General features: G+C 40.3%; 1 protein-coding gene and 1 long non-coding RNA gene across 18 annotated transcripts in view; one reads left to right on the top strand and one right to left on the bottom strand.

Moving 5' to 3' along the window:
- LRRC8B (leucine rich repeat containing 8 VRAC subunit B) overlaps positions 1 to 19,313 on the bottom strand; it is a 77,470-nt gene that overhangs the window by 5,689 nt on the left and 52,468 nt on the right. For all 17 annotated transcript variants that reach the window (XM_060400704.1, XM_060400712.1, XM_060400718.1 and 14 more), the window contains 3 exons: positions 18,855 to 18,909; positions 10,181 to 10,285; positions 5,507 to 7,673 (listed from right to left, as the gene is read on the bottom strand). In XM_060400704.1, coding sequence (XP_060256687.1) covers positions 5,507 to 7,648 — 2,142 coding nt within the window. In that variant the 5' untranslated portion in view covers positions 7,649 to 7,673; positions 10,181 to 10,285; positions 18,855 to 18,909. The remainder of the gene's footprint in view (positions 1 to 5,506; positions 7,674 to 10,180; positions 10,286 to 18,854; positions 18,910 to 19,313) is intronic.
- Positions 10,269 to 19,313, top strand: part of LOC132657996 (uncharacterized) — a 38,781-nt gene continuing 29,736 nt past the window's right edge. Inside the window, exon 1 of the long non-coding RNA XR_009596864.1 lies at positions 10,269 to 15,590. This is a non-coding gene — a long non-coding RNA (uncharacterized LOC132657996). The remainder of the gene's footprint in view (positions 15,591 to 19,313) is intronic.

The raw sequence follows: 19,313 nt of genomic DNA, 5'->3' as shown, positions 1-19,313 counted from the left end.
GCCCCCCTTTGACAAGCACTGGTCTGCTGCGGAAGAGAAGTATTAAACAGTTATGGAGATCATTAGCCTACAGTGGCTGCTATGAAGAAGAGTGCCTTCACCAGGGCTGCATCAAAGAATCCCAATCTCTCTTCTTCAGTCACGCTTCCAGACTCCAGCACGTATCTTGCTTAATTGTACTGATTTCTTTTATTAGGTGAAGACCCTAAGCCATTGTCCTCTCTGGCTATCAGCACTACCATGTCTCACTCATCTTCTTTCAGATCTCTGAATTTGTGATTTTAGCTTCTTCTCAGCCCCCAGTACAGGTGAGGGATTTCACCAGGCAATGAGAGTGAGCCTCTGGGGTTGGCCCCTCAGCAGTGTCACTGTTGAGAAAGTGAGTGAAAGGCTGTGGACAATGGACACTTCCTGAGCGCTAAGTGTCCGTCTCAGCCAAATGTACTGAAGCCCTCAGAACATTCAAAGCAGGCTGGTTCTCTTCCTATATTCATGGCTGACACTGACAATTAAATATTTCACTGTTTCCCAGAGGCTGGGACCTCACTTCAGAATTCTTCTCAATGTCAGCTTACCTATTTTTCTGGCCATTGACACATGCTATTTCAGAACATGCCAACCTAAATCCATAAAGCCCAATCATTTCAAGAGACAAAGCTGAATATTTCCATATTTAAGTGATAATGTAAAAAACCAACATGGAACATTGCCACGTAAATGATCTTTAGAGGGGATTTCTACACTATTCACCTTTGGGCTAAACGTCTGAGTTAATAAAATTCATTTAAATGCAGAAAGAGAAATTGGAAGACCGAGGTATAAGTTGGAGTCATTTTTAAGATTTGAGCAAAGTCATTAAATCCTCCTCCTTTCCTGTGCTTCTTGGTCACATCCAACACCATCATAATCCAACCACACTTTGGCACTGGAGAGAGCTGGAGGTTGCCTCTTCCTACCCCATCACCCGCACACACCACTGCTTCCCACGGAGCATCATTTGGACAGATGCATCTGAGCTGCAGGAGAAAGAGCACTGGAGGAGGAGCTGAAGAGAGGTTCCGGCCCAGATCCATCACTGGGAAACTTTGGACCCCAGGCAAATTGCTCTAAGCCTCAGTTTCAGTATCAATAAAGTGAAGGCAGTGTTTTAGAACAGAGGTTGGCAAAGATTTTCTCAAAAGGAGCAAGAGGGACCTCCCTGGGGAGTGGGTTAGACTTCACCTTTCAATGCAGGGGAGCTAAGACCCCATATGTCTTTGGGAACTAAGATCTCAAAAACCCAAAACAAAAAAATAGAAGCAGTATTGTAACAAATTCAATAAAGACTTTAAAATGGTCCACATCAAAAAAAAAAAAAAGGAGCAGGATAGTAAATATCTTGAAGGTTCTGCAGGCCAAATGGCAAAACGGAAAATACTATGTAGGTAATTACAATAATAAAAGAAAAAATTTTCAAATGTTTCTAAGTGATATAATGAAAAATATAATAACAATTATAATTTTTTTTGCTAATATAGGCCCACTAGGGAGAACAATGGAATTTATTTATGGACACTAAAATTTGGATTTCCTATAATTTTCAAATATGAGGAAGTATTATTATTTGATTTTCTTCCCCCAATCACTTAAAAATTTAAAAACCATTCTTAGGTCAGGCTATGAGTAGATTTGGCTCCGAGGCTGTACTTTGCTGACCTCAGGACCAATGATCCATAGTATTCCTTTCATACGTGAGTCTCTTTTTAATCTATATTCCTACTTCTAAATCATAACTGACTAAAACTTGCCATGGGGTTCTGTTTCTTGACTGTCCTCTTCCAACCCTTGAGTATGCCACAACCAGCGCCTCCTCGGAGGCACCAATTCGGGTTACCTAGCACTGTCAGGCTCAAGCCTCACCTTAGTTACCACCCAATGACTCAAACTTGAACTAGCCTGGCAGAATTCAAGGCAGTCTCCATTCGGACCCCCTGTCTAAAGGCTCTCATCGCTTATTACATCTGGGCATGCCAGTGACAATCTTCTGGACATGACTTCTATCCTTCCACATTTCCCCAATTAGTGTTCTCAGAACACTCCTCTCAAGAGTTACCATAAAAAAGAACGCCTTGCTCAAATACATGTGCCAAATGTTGCACACCCTATCCTCCTCTTGGAGAAGCACAATGCATGTTCATATGATAAAGGCTCTGAGGAATCCTGCCGCAAAAACATGCTAAAAACTGTTTCATGGTTTTCGTGAGAAGACCTATCACTATCCTGTGGAGTAAAGTCTGGAGTGTCCTCTCAGTGAATGTCTGTCATCTGGGGGCTGCCCAACATCTGCAGTGTCTGGAGAATTCTCTACCTTATCTTCATGCAGCTCTTGGTGGGAAGCAGTGCCCACTTCCCACAAGAGGACTGACAACGCCAGATTCTTCTGCTCCAGATCTCTTGCAGCGCGAGGGTGAGCATTCATGAGCATGAGCGTGTGCATTTTCTCGGTTGTGTCTGACTCTGCGCTACCCCATGGACCACAGCCTGCCAGGCTCCTTTGTCCATGGGATTCTCCAGACAAGAATACTGGAGTGGGTTACCATTCCCTTCTCTAAGGGATCTTCCTGACTCAGGAATAAAACCAGTCTCCTGCATCTTCTGCACTGGCAGGCGGATGCTTCACCACTGAGCCACATGGGAAGCCTGTGAGCATTCACAGGCTCTACCAGTTGCTTAGATGTGGGGCTCAGGGCATAAGGCAGAAACCATGAAGAACTGATTTTGTGGGAGAGCAAGGGCCACAGCAACAGCAGCATCGTTTTCAGGGCAGCGCTGGTGCTCAGTGCTGATATGGTCAGTGTCAGGGTACATCTTAATTTTACTTTTGTACTATGATTTTGGCTGCTTTTCTCTTGCTATCTAACTTTGTCCCTGTTTCCCAAGCCTGATTGTGTAGCCTTTTCAGCAATGAGACACATGACATCTTTTCAATAAACCCCACGGTTAGCATTTGTTGCCTATGAACCTGACACACTGCCCAAGTCTTACAAAAAGTGTTCTTTCTGCAATCTTTACCAACCTCCACTCCAGAGAGAGGAATCAACTCACATTTCTGAGTATAAGCATATCTAAATATTTACGCTGCAGGTTTGATGTTTTGTTTTCTAAGTTTTATAAATATTTTGGTCTACCTTATAGAGTCATGAGAACCTTAAGGTTTCAAGAAGAACCCTTCAAGTTGGTTAAATTCCTACATAAAACATGAATCCTCAGTTCCCTTTACCAATATTCCTACCAAGCAGCTGACAATTGATATCTGGACAGTTTTATTAAGAAAATCACTTCTCCCTTCTCAGATGTTCATTCAGTCTCTGGACAGCTTTCTTGGGAAAGATGAGAAGTCTTCTCTTGCTTGTCTGAGCTCTAACACCAACAACAACTCCCAACAGGCTTTCCTTCCTAAGTAGGGCTTCCGAATATTTGAAGACCAATAGTGTGGACTATTCTGTTTCCTTTCTTCCTATCACTAGGCTACACTGTCCCACCAGAGAGGAACCTTTCATCTCTCTGGCTGCTGTCTTCCAATTTCACCACATCCTTAGTAGGTAAGTCTCTTCACAGTTCTGAGAAGAGTGTTTCTCACCCAGTCCAAGATTTGCAGTCATTACAACGGTTCTGAGGATGCTCACAACTGCTGTTATGACTTCTGAGACAACACAACCCAACAGAGTATTGTTCTTGGGCCATAAACTACCTTAAGCATAAGAATTTTCATATGCTACCAAGTACCCTTTCCTTAGTCAAGACAAAATGTCTGATACTAACACCTAGTCTCCCTTTCAGCCACAAAAGAAGTCAGTAAACTTAGTGTCAACAGTACCAACAATCTCACAGTTTCATGACATTAAACTAGAGAAAATCATTAACTTGCTTATACACTTAGATAATTATGGTTAGATGACAATTTAATCAGCTATGACTTTCAAAACTCCATGGAGTGATTTAATTGGATAACAACTTGGTGAAACCAGTACCTTTCAAAATAATTATTTATATTTTTCAGTACAGGTTTAACAATGGGAAAACTGTGACCAAAATGCTAATATTAGTCAACTTTATAATTAAGCAACACTAATGCTAAATCTCTAGACCTGTAGTTTTCAAAGTGTGGTCATTAGACCAGGAGCACCAGCTTCACCTGAGATTTTCAGCGCTATACACTCCTGGATCCTACACCAGACCTACTTACTGAATGAAAAACCCTGGGAGCGGAGCCATGAAATCTGTGTTTCAACAAGCCTTCCAGGTAATTCTAAGGTACACTGCTAACTTTTAAAGGAGTCTTAAAACCTCATAATCTTATAATGGGTTCTATCCTTCTACATATAGTGAAGCCACAGAGTTCTAAAAGTCAGCATAAATTCTGTTCTTTCCCCAGCTCTGGTATTGGTCCAACAAGCTATGGTTTCTAAAAACACTGTCTGGTGATCAATATGTTTATTGGCCAACTCTGTGCTCACTGATATATTTAGCATGAAATATAAACTATTAAAAAGTCTAGGAGTACATCTATGGCTAATTCATGTTGATGCATGGCAGAAATCAAATTAATATTGTAAAGCAATTATCTTTCAATTAAAAATAAATAAAAAAGTCTAGGAGATAATACCTTTTTGGGTGGGGTAGAAGAAAGTAGTTCCCATTTTAACTAAAGGGGAATCATTTTAATCTTTTGGCAGACCTGATTTCTGACAGGTTTTTTCTTCTTCCCATATGGATATTACCATCACTCTCTTGCCCTTTCAGCCAACATGATTTTTGTCTTTTTCTTCCTTCTTCACATTTTAACCTAGGAAACTACTCATTTATTCTGTTTTTTCTTGTTTCAGCTAAGTTAAGTTCTCCTTAATTTGGCTTTACTGTTGCAAATTATGGTTCATTTTTAAAGCATGGATGCTGGAAAAAGCTTCTAAGAAGCCCTAGTGCTGCATTATAGAACCAGGCCTTTCATTTTGAATTGTCTTTCTAGACGTGCATGGAGATTTCAAGTCTTTCTTACTGCATCACAGAAAGAACTTATGAATAATTCACAGTCCCAGAATTTTTTACAAGAAGTTGTCCTCTGTCAGACTTGGAAAGCTGAAAAATTTTATGAAACTTTATAAATATTGTACTCAAGCCTTTTCTGAAACGAAAGTAAGCTCTGCCATAACTTTTGTGATTTTTATGTTAAAAAACAGGGAAAGAGGATAAAGAGAATATTTGGGTACCTACTACGTGCCAGAAACTGTGCCAAATGCTTATATATACTTTTTTCATAAAATCTCTATGACAACTTGTAAATTACATTAAAAACTGACTCTCAGTGTTTTGATAATTCGTCCACAGTCACATGTCTAATAAGTGGTAGTCAGGCCAAGCTCAAGATGCTTAGCATGACTTAAAGTCCATTATCTTTAGTGACATCACACACTGCAACAGCAGATGCTCAAATGACTGGCCAAAAAAGGGGAAGAATGGATCTACTTACGTTGTTATTGGTCACAGCAAAGTACTGCAAATTACTCAGATACTGGATTTCTTCCGGAATGAAGGTCAGGTGGTTATAGCTTAAATCCAAATAATGTAGTTTGGTGCATAGGAAAAGCTGCAGGGGCAGGTTCTCAATGTTATTATGGTCCAAAGAGAGCTGCTCTAGATTAGACAATGCCCCGATCTGGGCTGGAATATAAGCAATGTTATTGTGCCACAACTTTAAGCAGGACAGATTCTGGAGGTGCTGAAAGCTAATGATCTCTTCCACAGTTTTAAGGTTATTTTCTCTGAGGTCTAACTCATGCAAATTGTTCAGACTGAAAATGGAGTGTGGAATACGTTCCAGGTCGCAGCTGATCAGCTCCAGGCTTTTCAGATTGACCATCTTTTTCAGATTGTTCAATACAACCAGCTTGCTCCCCTCGTTATCGAGGGACAACTTCTGCAGCGAAGGCAGGAGGTCCGTGATAACTTGTGGGATCCGGGACAGGCTGCTCTTCAAGTAGAGGGTCCTCAGGTTTTTCAGATCCTGAAAGCCCTCCAGCTGCATGGTGCTTACCTGCTCAGGCAGCACACAGCCCGACAGGTAAAGCTCCTTGAGATTCTTCAGGTGAAATACCCAGCGCGGGATTTTCCCCATTTCAGTAAATTTCAGGCGGAGGATTTTTAAATTCTCCTCTAGAAAGGCCAGGGCAGGGTGGTCGACCACCAGGGACGAGTGGTACACGTGGAGCTCCTTGAGGCTGACCAGCTGCGAGATCGCAGAGGGGAGCTTGACCTCAGGGATCAGCTCCAGGCTTAGCACTTCGATTTCTGTCAGCTCGAAGACATTGTCGGGAAGACCGTTTAGCATGAAAAGGTGCAGTTCTACCTTGTCCTGGGCATTTTTCACAAGCTTGCTTTTTAGCTTCTCGACCGTCCATTCATTGTTGAGGTTGATCTGTTTCAGTTTGTTCTCACTGACCTCTGACAGGAATATGGAGAAGCGTTTGGAGTAAAGCGGGTCGTACTGATCAGCCAGATGGAGGATAAAGGCAAAGTCGTTCTTGACATCTGGAATGTCGCTGTAGTTGCTTTTTTCTCTCAATGCCTCAAAGGAATATTGCTTCAGAGAGCTCCGCAGCATCCACCACAAGCTGTAAGACGAGGTGAGACCGTAAAGTATAACCAAAATGACGTAAAAGGAAGCCAGGACCTTGAATATTTCTGCCAAGGAGTACACACACTGGTAGCGCTTGTATCCAGTAAAAGCCTGCACATCCACTGAACAGTCAATTTCCAGAGTGATGTAGGTTAGAAAATATGGAACGTAAGTTATGATGAGGACAAACAGAATGACTTTGACTATGATCTGCTTCAGGTACACTCGATAGATGATGTCCTTCTGCTCCACGTGCAGGCGGAACCTCTTCACTTTTTCAAAGATGGCTTTGGCCTGTTCGCCCTCCTTCTTGTCCAGGACGCTAGAGGTTGGGCTTTCTATGCCAGCTGACTCTAAGCCAGGCTGTGGGTAGGGCAATGACTGCTTGTTGGAATCCACATCGCCGGCTGAGCACCCTGAGGACGAGAGCAGAACCTTGGATTTGGAGAGGGTCAGGGGCCTCACTGACTGCTCAGCCACTGTCTCTGACAGGGCGCGGGTGGTCCACGGAGAATCGAAGCACTTGTGCAGGATGGCCACAAAATGCTCGAGCCTGGAACTGGTGCTGGGGTAGTGAAGCCAGAAGTTGCTGCAGGCTGCAAAGATGAGCGTGTGCAAGAGCACCAGGTAGGGGAAGAACTTGGCGAACCAGTGGAGCTGCTTTTCGTAACAGACGGCGTCAATGTAGGAGTACTGCTGTCGGTGGAGGTCGTTCTGGATTCTGAGGGGCAGCGGAAGTGGCATCCCGGCATTGGAGGATGCGTTCACGCTGGCTTTCAGGATGTCCCAAGGCACGGCGCAGTGATTGTCAAATTCCACCTTACAGGGAAGACAGCACAGAACCCTGCTCTGTGTCAGCTGGAGGGCTCCAGCCAGCACGGCCACCAGCAGCATGATCAGGGTGATGTAATACCAAAAGACGTCCCACCATGGCTTCAGGATGTGGTAACACGACTGGGCGTCTGCTAGACATTTTAACTCTGTTAGTGTGATCATGGCTTCCCTTGTAGGAGGACAGAAACTGGAAGAGGAAGATAAAAGAAAAACCACTGAAGCAAGTACCCCAAGTAAGCTTAAACTCTAATGTCTGTACATATCCAAGTAGGATTTAGCTCAGGGGCGAAACCTGGCAGGGAGGGGTGATGATCAAAAAGTACCAGTCTCCTGGCTTCATTTGAAACCTTAGGCTATGCCAACTGAGAACTATAAAGTCCCTTAGATGAGAGACTATTTGGTGACCACCAGACTGGATCTCTGCAAAGGTATTTGGGGTAGGACGTGAAGCAACTATCTACCTTCCTCCTGCATCTCCACTTCATGCTAATCTATTAAAAACCAGAAACTGAATTTTCTTCAATCAACATTAGGAAAATCTGTTCCTGTGCTACTGATTTCTAACAACCACATGTTGTACCTTCTAAATGGTCCGAATAAGGTCTATTTCACATCCCACTTCCAAGGCTGGAGCATCGGTTACAGTCCAGGAGCTGTGTTTCAACCACTACAGGAACTTCCTTTGAGCGAGCACTACTTTATATAATTATCCCTTAGGATTAGCAGGATCTACCAATCCTATCTATGTTCAGAAAAATTATGATTTAATATACTATCTCCTTTTCCCCTAAGCTCTAACTTTGTAACTTAAATTCACACACAACTTAGAATACTTAAAAGCTGACACATAATGGTAATGGCTTAAAAAAATGGATGGGGAAGAAAGCCCTAATTACAACACCCTACTATGGGGACTCTCTTGTATTTAGTGTTTTGACAGCAAAGTACTAATAGTACAAATGACTAAGGGCATATACTATTATTATTTTTGCCTTCAGAAACAACAAGGTGGGTTTTTCATTTTCATACTGAAAAGTATTCAGAGAATACTCCTTACAGAAATGACTTACATGGTGTTCAGCCTTACACAGACCAATTGTTTAAAAATTGCTAACTGGCAAAATCCAGACCACCTATATGATGGCACAGAGTAAAGACAGATAAAAGGAAATATGTGGATCTAATAACAATTCTGGTTAAAAAGAATCACAGTAGTATGGTCATCCTTGCTAGAGGTCCAGCTACAACCTTCGTCCAAGGACTTCTCTTGCACTTTTTTGAGTCTAAAATCTTACCGTCTTCCCTGGGTCTGAGTTTCTCTCTCTAGATACCCTAGTCCTGATAGCATCACCAAGAAAAACTTTTTGCTCTCATTAGTCCTCCTCTGAGGGACTGGTATCCTGCCTTGAACCCTAAAATCCCATTACAGAGGCTCTGGTACCTATGAATAAGTGTCTTTTCTTTTGCTGGTCAGCCTTAATATATAACGGGCCATCTGACTCTGACCCTATGCCTTCATGCTCTCCCCCCTTGCTAGGGCGTCCCAGGGCCTCTGATTTTAACTATTTGCCGGCAGCACGAGTTTCCACCTGCATCCTTTCTAGGCAACATCATACTATATGGGTTTTACTTCCTCTTAGGACCCATGACTTGATTAAATAACTCTCCAGGGCTTCCCTCCTTTACTCTGGTTTACTGGATCTCTTTCTAACTCTCAACTCCTCCCTTTCTGCCTCACTCCACTGCGGTTAATTATAACTGTGTCAAGACATGACAGAAACCCCAAACAAGAGGATTATAGGCAACAGATAGAAAGTCTGGACTTGGACCCCAAAATACCATAAATATGATGGGAGGGAAGGATGGCAGAAGACACTGCTGGGTCAACATGGAAAAAATACCGAAGGATTTTAGTCGACATGAATGCACGCTTTAAGCTAACTGTGTCATAGCTATTATGCAACATATAGCTATATTTATGCTCCATATAGCTATAATATGACTGTAATATGTGGCCATATTAATTCACAAACTCAGATAAAGGGGTAACAGTCCTTCTGTGCCTGCCTGGTGAGATCACACCTGGAACCCAACATTGAGTCACAGGTTAAAGACTAATTGGACACTGAAATAATCAGGAGCTACTTGTCTATGAACCATTTCCCTTGGAGGAACACAGGAATTGATGATATTCAGCTGAGATAAAAGATGACTAGGGGAATCTAAGAATTCATCCTTACCTTTTTGAAGGACTACCTCTTGGATTAAAGAATAAGTAGATTTCTTCCAGAGGCAGAACTAAGAGGGTGCACATTTTAGAAAGTGATATTTTAATTTGTACTGGGACAGCCACAGAAATAGTTCTCTGAAATAGTTTAGGCCCTTCTCCCTACCAGGACTGAGCTAAATAAGATGACCATCTGTCAAGGATGTTGTGAAGGCATTTCTTGTAATGGATAAAGAAAGTGAAAGAGATCATCTCTAAGGGCTTTGCCAGCTCAAAGTTTATAGCTTTATTTGTCCTCTCAAAGATCCTCAGAGTTAAATTCATTAAAGCTATACAATAAACTATAGAATAATATAAGCAGAAACAGCTTTAACAATAAGGGTATTTGACAGAGAGAAAATATTTATTCAACAAAGAATACAAGTCAACATTGCCCAAAACAATATACTTTAAATGTTTATACTTACTATAACGAAAAACAAAATGAATCCAGTAAGTTGACTGTACTTCAATCAGGAGGCCTACACCTTTTGAAATTTCTTAGACACACCATCTCTGTGATTGTCTTCATTCTAAGAGAAAGTATAGGCATCTTGAAATAGCTGTGATAATTCAAACAAAGTTGGAGATACTGTTTTTAGAGACCCTCTCCATCATAAGACATGGCAAGTGGATTTTCATAGCTCAGTTTACTTTTCACACTGGAAGACATTCTGGCAAAGCTACTTATATAAGACCCCATCCACAGACCAGATCACATATGGCCTCTGACCTCCCTTAATTTATAGAGATGTTTCTACAGAAATTTACATGTTACTAATAACATATTTTAAAGTGCCATAGCTACAACAATTGGGTGAACACAGCTTTTTCCAGGCAGTCTACATACTCTAATTTTGCTCATTCAGTTGGTCTTATTTGCATTCATCAGATGGCCTGTCAAATCATATAATTTCTGCACTTTATCGCACATCTATCCAAATGAGATTCAGTGCTCTTAAAATTCAGCCTACTAATTCATTAAATATAGTTACAAGTTAATAACTTACACAGCTCAGAAATAAGACTGAACTTCTCTGAAATTATATTATTAAGTGTAGCTATCCTTTACATTAATAGGTTTTTGTTTTGTACATAGCAAGTTAATAAAAGCCATTCTTAGCATCTATTTCAATCATTTTCAATCATTTAAGTTACACACATATATATACTGATTTGTTTGAAATGTGAGAACATTTTAAAATATACAAATTTTTTTTAGTTGGGTGTGAAAACTGTAGTTTTTAGTGCCTATGTTTCCTCTGAAAAGTTGCTGAGAAGGCTTATATATTTGCCTGGAATATACAATCCATTTTTTGGCTTATTAAGTACTCGAAATTCAGCTCAGAGTACTGACCCCAAATTATACTTAAGGTACTTTTAGCAATACTCTTGTAACCTTGTCATTTTCAAAGATCAAAAAGTTAGCATGTCTGAAATTTACTTTGGGTTTACCAATCCATGTGTAAAAGCTTCTTTACAACTACTACTCAGGATCAAATTATTTTTTCAGGCCAGAAAGCACAGTTAGTGTGTGACAACCCAACTGTGTATTAACTCAAACTTAGCACCACTGGAGTATGAGTTTCTTATTCACAATTCATTTTTAAAAGTCTGACAACATATGATAGACAACTGCATTTATGTGCAGTAAGTGCGATAAAGACATTTGATGTGTGAAACATTTTACATATTGTTCCACTGCACTGCAGCTGTAACGCGCCAGGAGAGAATTTATTGCATAATTCTACAATGCTGCCCAGACATCACGATACTCACTAGACAACACAGTTTCCCTAAAGACTGCAAATACATTTTCTCCTTTAGACATAAGAAGAAAAAAACAGAATCACAAACTTCCAACTACAGTAATGGTTTTAAAATAATCAGAATGAGAGATTACTATAACCTGTTAGAGGACCACAATTCACTACAAATTTGTGACATTTATTTGTAAATCATTTTTCCTGTTCAACTTTTTAAGAATTATAAACTTTTCCTCTAATCACCTAATTTAGACCTCCTTGGATAAGTTCCTCATCAATAAGAGAACAAATAAATATTTGTTATTAATATCGGTTTTCTTACTGTCAAAGCACTTTCACTTACATTAGTTTTATACCTACAACAAGCCATTATAATAAGTATGATTCATTACATTTTATAAACATGGAAAATAAGGCAGGCCCAAAGGTGTTATCTTGTCCAACGTGACAAGAACAGTAAGAAATAGTTACAACTAGAACCTAGGTCCTCAGGATAAAATCTCAAGGCTCGTCCACACCAGACCACATTGTCTAGGCCACTCAATCCACTTAACTATGCCAATCTCAGTTCTTTCAAAAGCTAAGAAAAAGTTGAATATTTAACTCTTTCCCCCACTACAATGGACTGAATATTTGTGTCCCTGAAAAATATGTATTTTGAAATCCTAATGCCCCAACATGACAGGATCAGGAGGTGGGACCTTGGGAGGTAGGTCATAAGGATGCTGCTTTAGTGAATGGATTTGGTGCCCTTACAAAGGGTCTCCAGAGAGCGCTCTCCCCTCCACTTTGTGAGGAAACAGGAAGAATGTGGCTATCTACTGGCTAGGAAGTGAGCTCTCATCAGACACTGAGTCTGCTGATCTTAGACTTTCCAGCCTCCAGAAACTTTGAGAAATAAATGTTTGTTGCGGTAGTTTGCTGTATGGCAGCCTGAGGGACTAAGACATCAACTTACACCAACAGCTGCACTGTAAGTGGGCTCCATTTTAATCTTTGGAAAGACCAGGCTATAAATGTATAGCTTTCTGCAATGTCTCCAGTTACATACTATATAATCTGCTTTCTCAGCTAAACTTTTTCTACTAAACATGTTCCACTGAACTATTTAAGACTTTATATAAATATATAGCATCTGCGTTTAATGCTGTATGAAGTCTCAAGCATTCCTATATATTAAATGATGTTAATTTTTCTAATTGAAGTGCTTAACTGGAGAGTTAGAACATAGCTGTCCTTTGTCGTTACAAAGCTGAATACTGTTTGTGTGCCCAGGAAATTTTTTCCAGACCATATTTTTGCAAACAATGAGGATTCAATCCAAATCAGATCTCTATTTCTAATATACAAATGCACTAAATCAGTTCAAAGAAACAATGTAAAAAGTAAAGGATTTTATGGTCTTAATCCCATTCCTTCGGCTTTTAAACCTCATTAAAAAATCATAAAAGCTTTTCAAAGCACATGAATTCATTTGACAATCTCACCCCAAAGTCTCTAAGACTGGAACAACAACATTCAAGTTAGACAGACGGTCTTTACTTCCCACTAGTCCTAATTTTACTTTGAAAGCATTTCCAAAATAACCAGTGCAAAAATAAACAAATGATGATCAGATGGTATTTAGAGTCATTCTATGCTGAGAACTGGACGCTACTTCAAAGATCTCTGTCTCTGGCTCCAGGCAGGGACATAGCCAAACAAATCAAAATGGGGTTTCTGTACACTACTCTCACTGATTATTAACTTAAAAAATCACTTTATAGTCTTTCAAAATACTTAGTCTCCATCTTCTCATCAAGATGTTTCTTGGGTCTAACATATCTTTAGCTGAAATATAAATTCACTCTGGGAAACAATTCATTAGTGTCCAGGACTCATTTGCTCCTTTGCTTTATACTACATAATCCTCTGAACCACTATTCAGAGGTCTGATGACAATTATTTAGCATTCCTCAAGCACTTGCACAATCACTAGTTTTGCGATCTAGAAGGGAACTATAGGATTCATCTAGTAAAGTGTTTCTCTAACACTAATGCTCATAAATCACTGGAGAGCTTGTGAAATCACGTGATAAACCCTACTCTCGGAGTTTCTGATTCATTAGGTCTGCAGTAGGCCCCAAGAATGTGTATTTTTAACAAATTCCTAAGTAATGTTGATGCTACTGGTACAAGACTACTTTTTGAGAATCACAAATCTAAGACAGTGGTTCTCAACTTTGGTTTCACATTAGAACTACCTGGAGCACTTTTATCAGAAACTTAAACCCAGATGCCACTCTTACAGTTGGTGGAAGTGAGGTTGAGGGGAGAGCTCACAAGATAGACTGGCAACAAAATAACCGGGGAAATTGCCTATCTTTTAAATCTTCCTGGAAGTTTCAGATGTCTAGAGTGCTCCCTCTCCCCAAAGACTACAAAGTAACAGCTACCGTCAACCACAGGAACCTTCAGGTGACAGGGGGGAACAATGAGTCATTGAGCTACAGAGATTTTCAGGATGGATTTAAGGTGGAGGGGTTAGAAACAGGGGGGCAGCTGAAAGGTTATTTCAATCATGTGGGCCAGAAATAACACTGAAAACCTTTGCAATATATTTGAAAAGAAGCAGTGAATAAAATAGTCACTGTAAATGAAAATTCAACACCACTTAGCAACATCAAATATCCTAAGAGAAGACCATGCAGAAGCAGGGTCAAAAGAATTCTGATTCTGATCCTATGGCATTATAGAATCTTCCACAGTTTCTAGCCCATGGTGTACAGTAAGTATTTGTACAATAAATAACTGAATGTACAAAAATGCATAGGGCAGAAGAGTATTATGTTCACATGTTAGGCAGGATGTATCTAAGGGATTAAGCCTCTCCTTGGAGAAGCAAGATCTTGGAAGCATATAGATGGGAAGGATTTTGGCTAGTTAGTCTGTACATTCCAAACCTTAGTGGCTTAAAAATAAGTTTATTTCTTGTGATTCTGTGGGTGGTTCTTTCACTTCCTGGAGTTGGCTGGCACAGAGATGGCTGGAAGGTCCAAAATGTCCTTATTCATCAGGCTGGTACTTGGTGCTAACTGGAACTTCATGTGAGATTTCCTGTGGTTGTTCGAGTGTCCTCACTCAGCATGGTGCCTGGGTTCCATGATGGTGCTTTCCAGAGAGGTGAAAACTGCAGTTCTTTTATGGCACAGCTTTCAAATCACGGTGTCTTGCCCAGCACATGCTATTGGCCAAAGGAGTCAAGTACCAGCCCAGATTTACTTGAGAATAAATGCCTCCTCTCAGTGGAAGGACGGCAAAGAATGTGCAGACATCAGTCTACTCTCTGCCCACAAATGATTTACATTCCTCTCACAGGAAAGCCTCGCCCTCTCCCAAGTTCTGCCCTCCATCTAAAGTTTTATTCCACTATGGCATCAAGTTCAGGCTTAAAGTCCAGGATCTTGTCATCTAAATCATGTTCGGAATACTATGGGACAACACCCTTAAGATTCTTAGAAGCCTTTCTATCTAGCTGAGAAGAGGCACTGCCTTAAATCTTTCTGAAGTCTTAGTACAGGGCCCTATACCTGTGCCCTGGCCTTTATTCCTACCTTAAGACCAAGTTTTACTGCACTAGCACTGCTCCGGATCTCATCTTTGAGTACCTTTTGCTCGGAAGAGAAGCTAGGAATAAGAACAGTTTTATTCATGATCCCAGAAAATTCTGAATTGGAAATATGTCCTAAAAGTCTACTTAAAATCCAAACTGTTTCTTCTATAATTAATCTCTCTCTTACTTTAGTCATAAATGTTTTTAAGAAGTCAATTAGTACTTTGAACATTCCGAAGGAAAATCTAAGCTAGATATACAAATCGATTAGGTTCATTTTCTATATTCCATGTTACTGTGTCAGTCTTGTCAAGTTTTCTGCCAATACATAACAAGGGTAGTTTTATATCCTCCAGTAGGAATTTCCTTTCTGCCCTTCCAGCCACCATTAATAATCTTCTTACTTCCCCTTCAGGTTCACTGCTACCTGGTCTCAAAGCCAATGCCAGATGTTTTGTTGTGGCAACACCTCGCTTCCAGGTACCAAGTTTTATTTTGGTTCTTTATTGCTATGTAACAAACCAGCCCAAAACTTAGCAGCTGAAATAACCATTCATCATTTCTGATGATTCTCTGGGATGAAGAGGCAGTTCTGTTTTGCGTGGTGCTGGCTGGAACATGGGGATGGCTGGAAGGTCCAAGATGCCTCAGTCACAGGGCTGGTGTGCTGGCTGGCTGCTTGGCCTGGACCTCAGCTTCAGCTACTGACCAGGGCCCTTGCCACTCCTCCACATGGCTGTTTAGGCTTCCTCACAGTAAGGTGGCTGAGTTCTAACTAAGAAAATTATAAGCACAGAAAAGCAGAAGTTACAAATTCCTTTAAGGCCCAGCCTTATCCCATACGATTTCTGCCACATGTGACAGGTCTGGAAAAATAACAGGGCCAGCCCAGATTTAAAAGGACAGGAAATGGACTCCATCTCTTGACAGGAAAAAAATCACAGAGTATTTGCAGCCATCTTTAACCCACCACAGGAAGTCCTGAGCATTTAAGCAGCAGATAGTGTCAAAGAAATGAATTGTTTGGAAGAATTTGGTGAAGTAAGCCTAGAATCTCTCCCTTCTTTGTAACGTATCAGATGAGGAAGGGCTAAGAGTAAAGGTGGGTCTAGAAGCAGGTAAAAGAGCAGCAGTGTTTCTGGAGCACAGAAATAAAAGGATCTGACATCATAGTCAAAACAGAGAAACCAAAGGAGAATAGTGACGGGTAACTGTCATTCTGCAGCTTCTTAACCAGAGCTGTAAAGTGGTCAGGGATCTGTGAAACAATCAAATCATATGCTAAATATTAGAAAAATTACCCTAATCATCTGAAGCCCCAGGAGAAAGCTCTGAATATGACAATTGAGAGCATGTGGCCATCTCTCGAAATCCTAATTAAATCAGAGTTGCTGAACTTTAAGGAACATTGCTTCACTTCTTGTTTCTGATGGTTATGAAATACATCATGTATTTAATTTACATGGTGATTGTGCTTCAAATAAAAAGAATAAAAAGAAGAGAAGCTGCAGCCCTATTACTATCTCATTAACAGTAGAGCATAAGCCACCAGTGGCTACACAATTCCTAGAATGTGTAAATAGACAACAACCTCAAACCCTTCTCTACCATCTTCATTGTTTATAGAACTGTTTTCCTGACCCCCTCTCATCATCCCAGGGTCAGCAAACCACGAAGCTGAGCCAAACTCATTCCCTGCACAGTCCCTGGGGAATCTCATATGGTCTTCTTTTAAACGACAACAGCAGTCATCAGCCGATTTCCTTCTAATTCTTCCACAGGTGACCTACCTTTCATAGGAGCAGAATCATACGGGCTATTTAACCCAAGAAGAAACCATAGAGATCAGAGTCTAACTCTTTACAAATAAAGAAACTAAATTTCAGAGGTGTTTAAGTAGCTTCTCTAGGGTCACAAAGTAGTACAACATGGGTTTATTGCCTAATTTGAAAAGAACTGGGAAGTTGAGAGCATTGCTTCTAGTCACCTAGGCTAAGTAATAATAGGCTTTCTTAAACAGTTTTAGAACATGAGGCTGAAAAAATAGTCCAGAGTATTTCTCTGTTATAAATATTTTAAATCATAAATCAAAATGAGAAGGTTTTTTTTTTTTTTTTTTTCCCTGCTCTAGGACACACAAACCAGAATTATATTTTGGTCTTAACCCTTTCTCTAAAGTTAACATTTACATGCATTCAATCATGGAGTTTAGGACTTTACAAAGGTATACTAAGGAAACATGAGGCCTTGTTTCTGCTTTCATGGGATTTAAAATCCTATTGTGGAGAGATGACATGCATAGTTGAGAGTTAGCAACACCATCTTATACTGTCATTTCAGTGCCAAAATGAGTAGGATGGTGGCCAAAAATAAGCAGTGCATTTGGTTCTACACAAACAAAATACCCAAAGAGAATGGGTGAAACATTACGGAGAATAGTAAAGCAGTGCTTGTCAAAGAGAGGTCAGGATTTTAGTCTTATGCAACCAATATTTAGAACGTCTACTATGTGCCAGACAGAGTTCTAAGTGTTAGGGAAATACAGAAATGTGCAAGATGGACAAGATCTTGGCTCCCAGGGACCTTACTGTGTAGTAAGGAGAGATAGGAAGTTAGATACATGCACATGATAAAATCCGAAAAGCTACGAAGAAGACGTGGCTACTTTAGACCAGAGAGTCAGGCAGGCCTCTCGCTTTAGAGGGACTGCCACTAAAATGTAGATGAGAATGGAGTCAACCATGTGATGATACTGGGGGAGATCATCTTAAGCAGAAGGCGCAAGAAGCTTAGGATGTGTGCAGATCGGAAGGGAGGACACTTGGCCTCAGTGTCAGAAGCCTGGGGAAAGTTAAGAGTAACAGAGGACGGCAGGCAAGGTAAACAGTTAGGATAACAAGTAGAGGAGTGGTGGAAAAGCCACCGAAGCGTCATAAGAAGGGAAGTGGCTGACCTGTTATTAGCTTCTCAGAATTCATACTGAACTCGATAATTTAACAGTAAAATGTGGATATACTCAAGAAGTCCAAGTGTCTACCTTCATCAGTAAAAAGAAGGATGCTCAGAAAACAGTAGGAGACAGGTCCACTGTCCGTAGCACTGCTTTACCGGGACTATGTTCAGAGCCGGGTGACATAGCTTTAAGACATGCCATATTCCGAACACTGGAGAGCCATGCAATTTAACACATAAAAATTAATCATTCATTGTGTCCAAGTCAAAAGCTCTGCTTCCACAACTACAAAAGATGAATGATGCTTGCAGGAAGCAACAGGAAATAGGGCTTGTTTATGTCTGACTTAACTACTCGAGGAAAGCAAGGCCATCTTTTTTTTATGGAAATATACCAAACAAACCTATTTGATGCATTAGAAATGCTACCTTAACCAAAAATCAGAAAAATAGAGACATGGAGTCATGGAGTCTAAGCCTCTCATAAACATTTATTATATTCTTTAGATCTCTAACGTTAAAAAATTACAACTATCTAACACATACATACACATATATTCTTTCCTACATACAAAATAAGCAAAGGATAGGAAGATGATATTTTACCAAAATGCATACAGATTTAATTTTCTGTTTAATTGGTTTTAAAACATCAAAAGGATTTTACTCAAAACATCTGTAAGAATAGTAATCTTTTTACATACTAAGCATTCAGTACTTATTTGCCCCAAGCTACCAATGTAAAAGTAATTATCTTTACCATATGTTCACAATTCAGAATATTAATCTTACCCTATGAATGCTGGTCAACTGGAAATGCTGCAATTAGTTTCTATTTGAAAAATTCCTAAAGAGAAAAGCATAAACATACTGTTACATTTTATCCGTCACAAACTGCAAGACAATTTTATCCATTTTTGTGGTTCTAAAGTTTCAAACATCTATAACAACTTTCTGAAACATACAAAAGATAACAGTTTAATAAAGCAACTGCTGTTAAAGAGGTCACTTTTAACCTCTCACAAAAGTTGTCAACTAAAACCCAGGGAGGTAAATAAATCACAGGGTGGCACTAGTGGTAAAAACCTGCCTCCCCTGCAGAAGACTAAGAAACGTGGGTTCAGTCCCTGGGTGGGGAAGATCTTCTGGAGAAGGGCATGGCAACCCACTCCAGTATTCTTGCCTGGAGAATCCCATGTTCAGAGGGGTCTGGTGGTCTATAGGGTTGCAAAGAGTCAGACACAATTGAAA

Source organism: Ovis aries, chromosome 1 (genome assembly GCF_016772045.2).
Source record: "Ovis aries strain OAR_USU_Benz2616 breed Rambouillet chromosome 1, ARS-UI_Ramb_v3.0, whole genome shotgun sequence".
In the NCBI taxonomy this organism is placed as follows: domain Eukaryota; kingdom Metazoa; phylum Chordata; class Mammalia; order Artiodactyla; family Bovidae; genus Ovis; species Ovis aries.
This window is presented reverse-complemented; position numbering and strand designations above follow the sequence as displayed.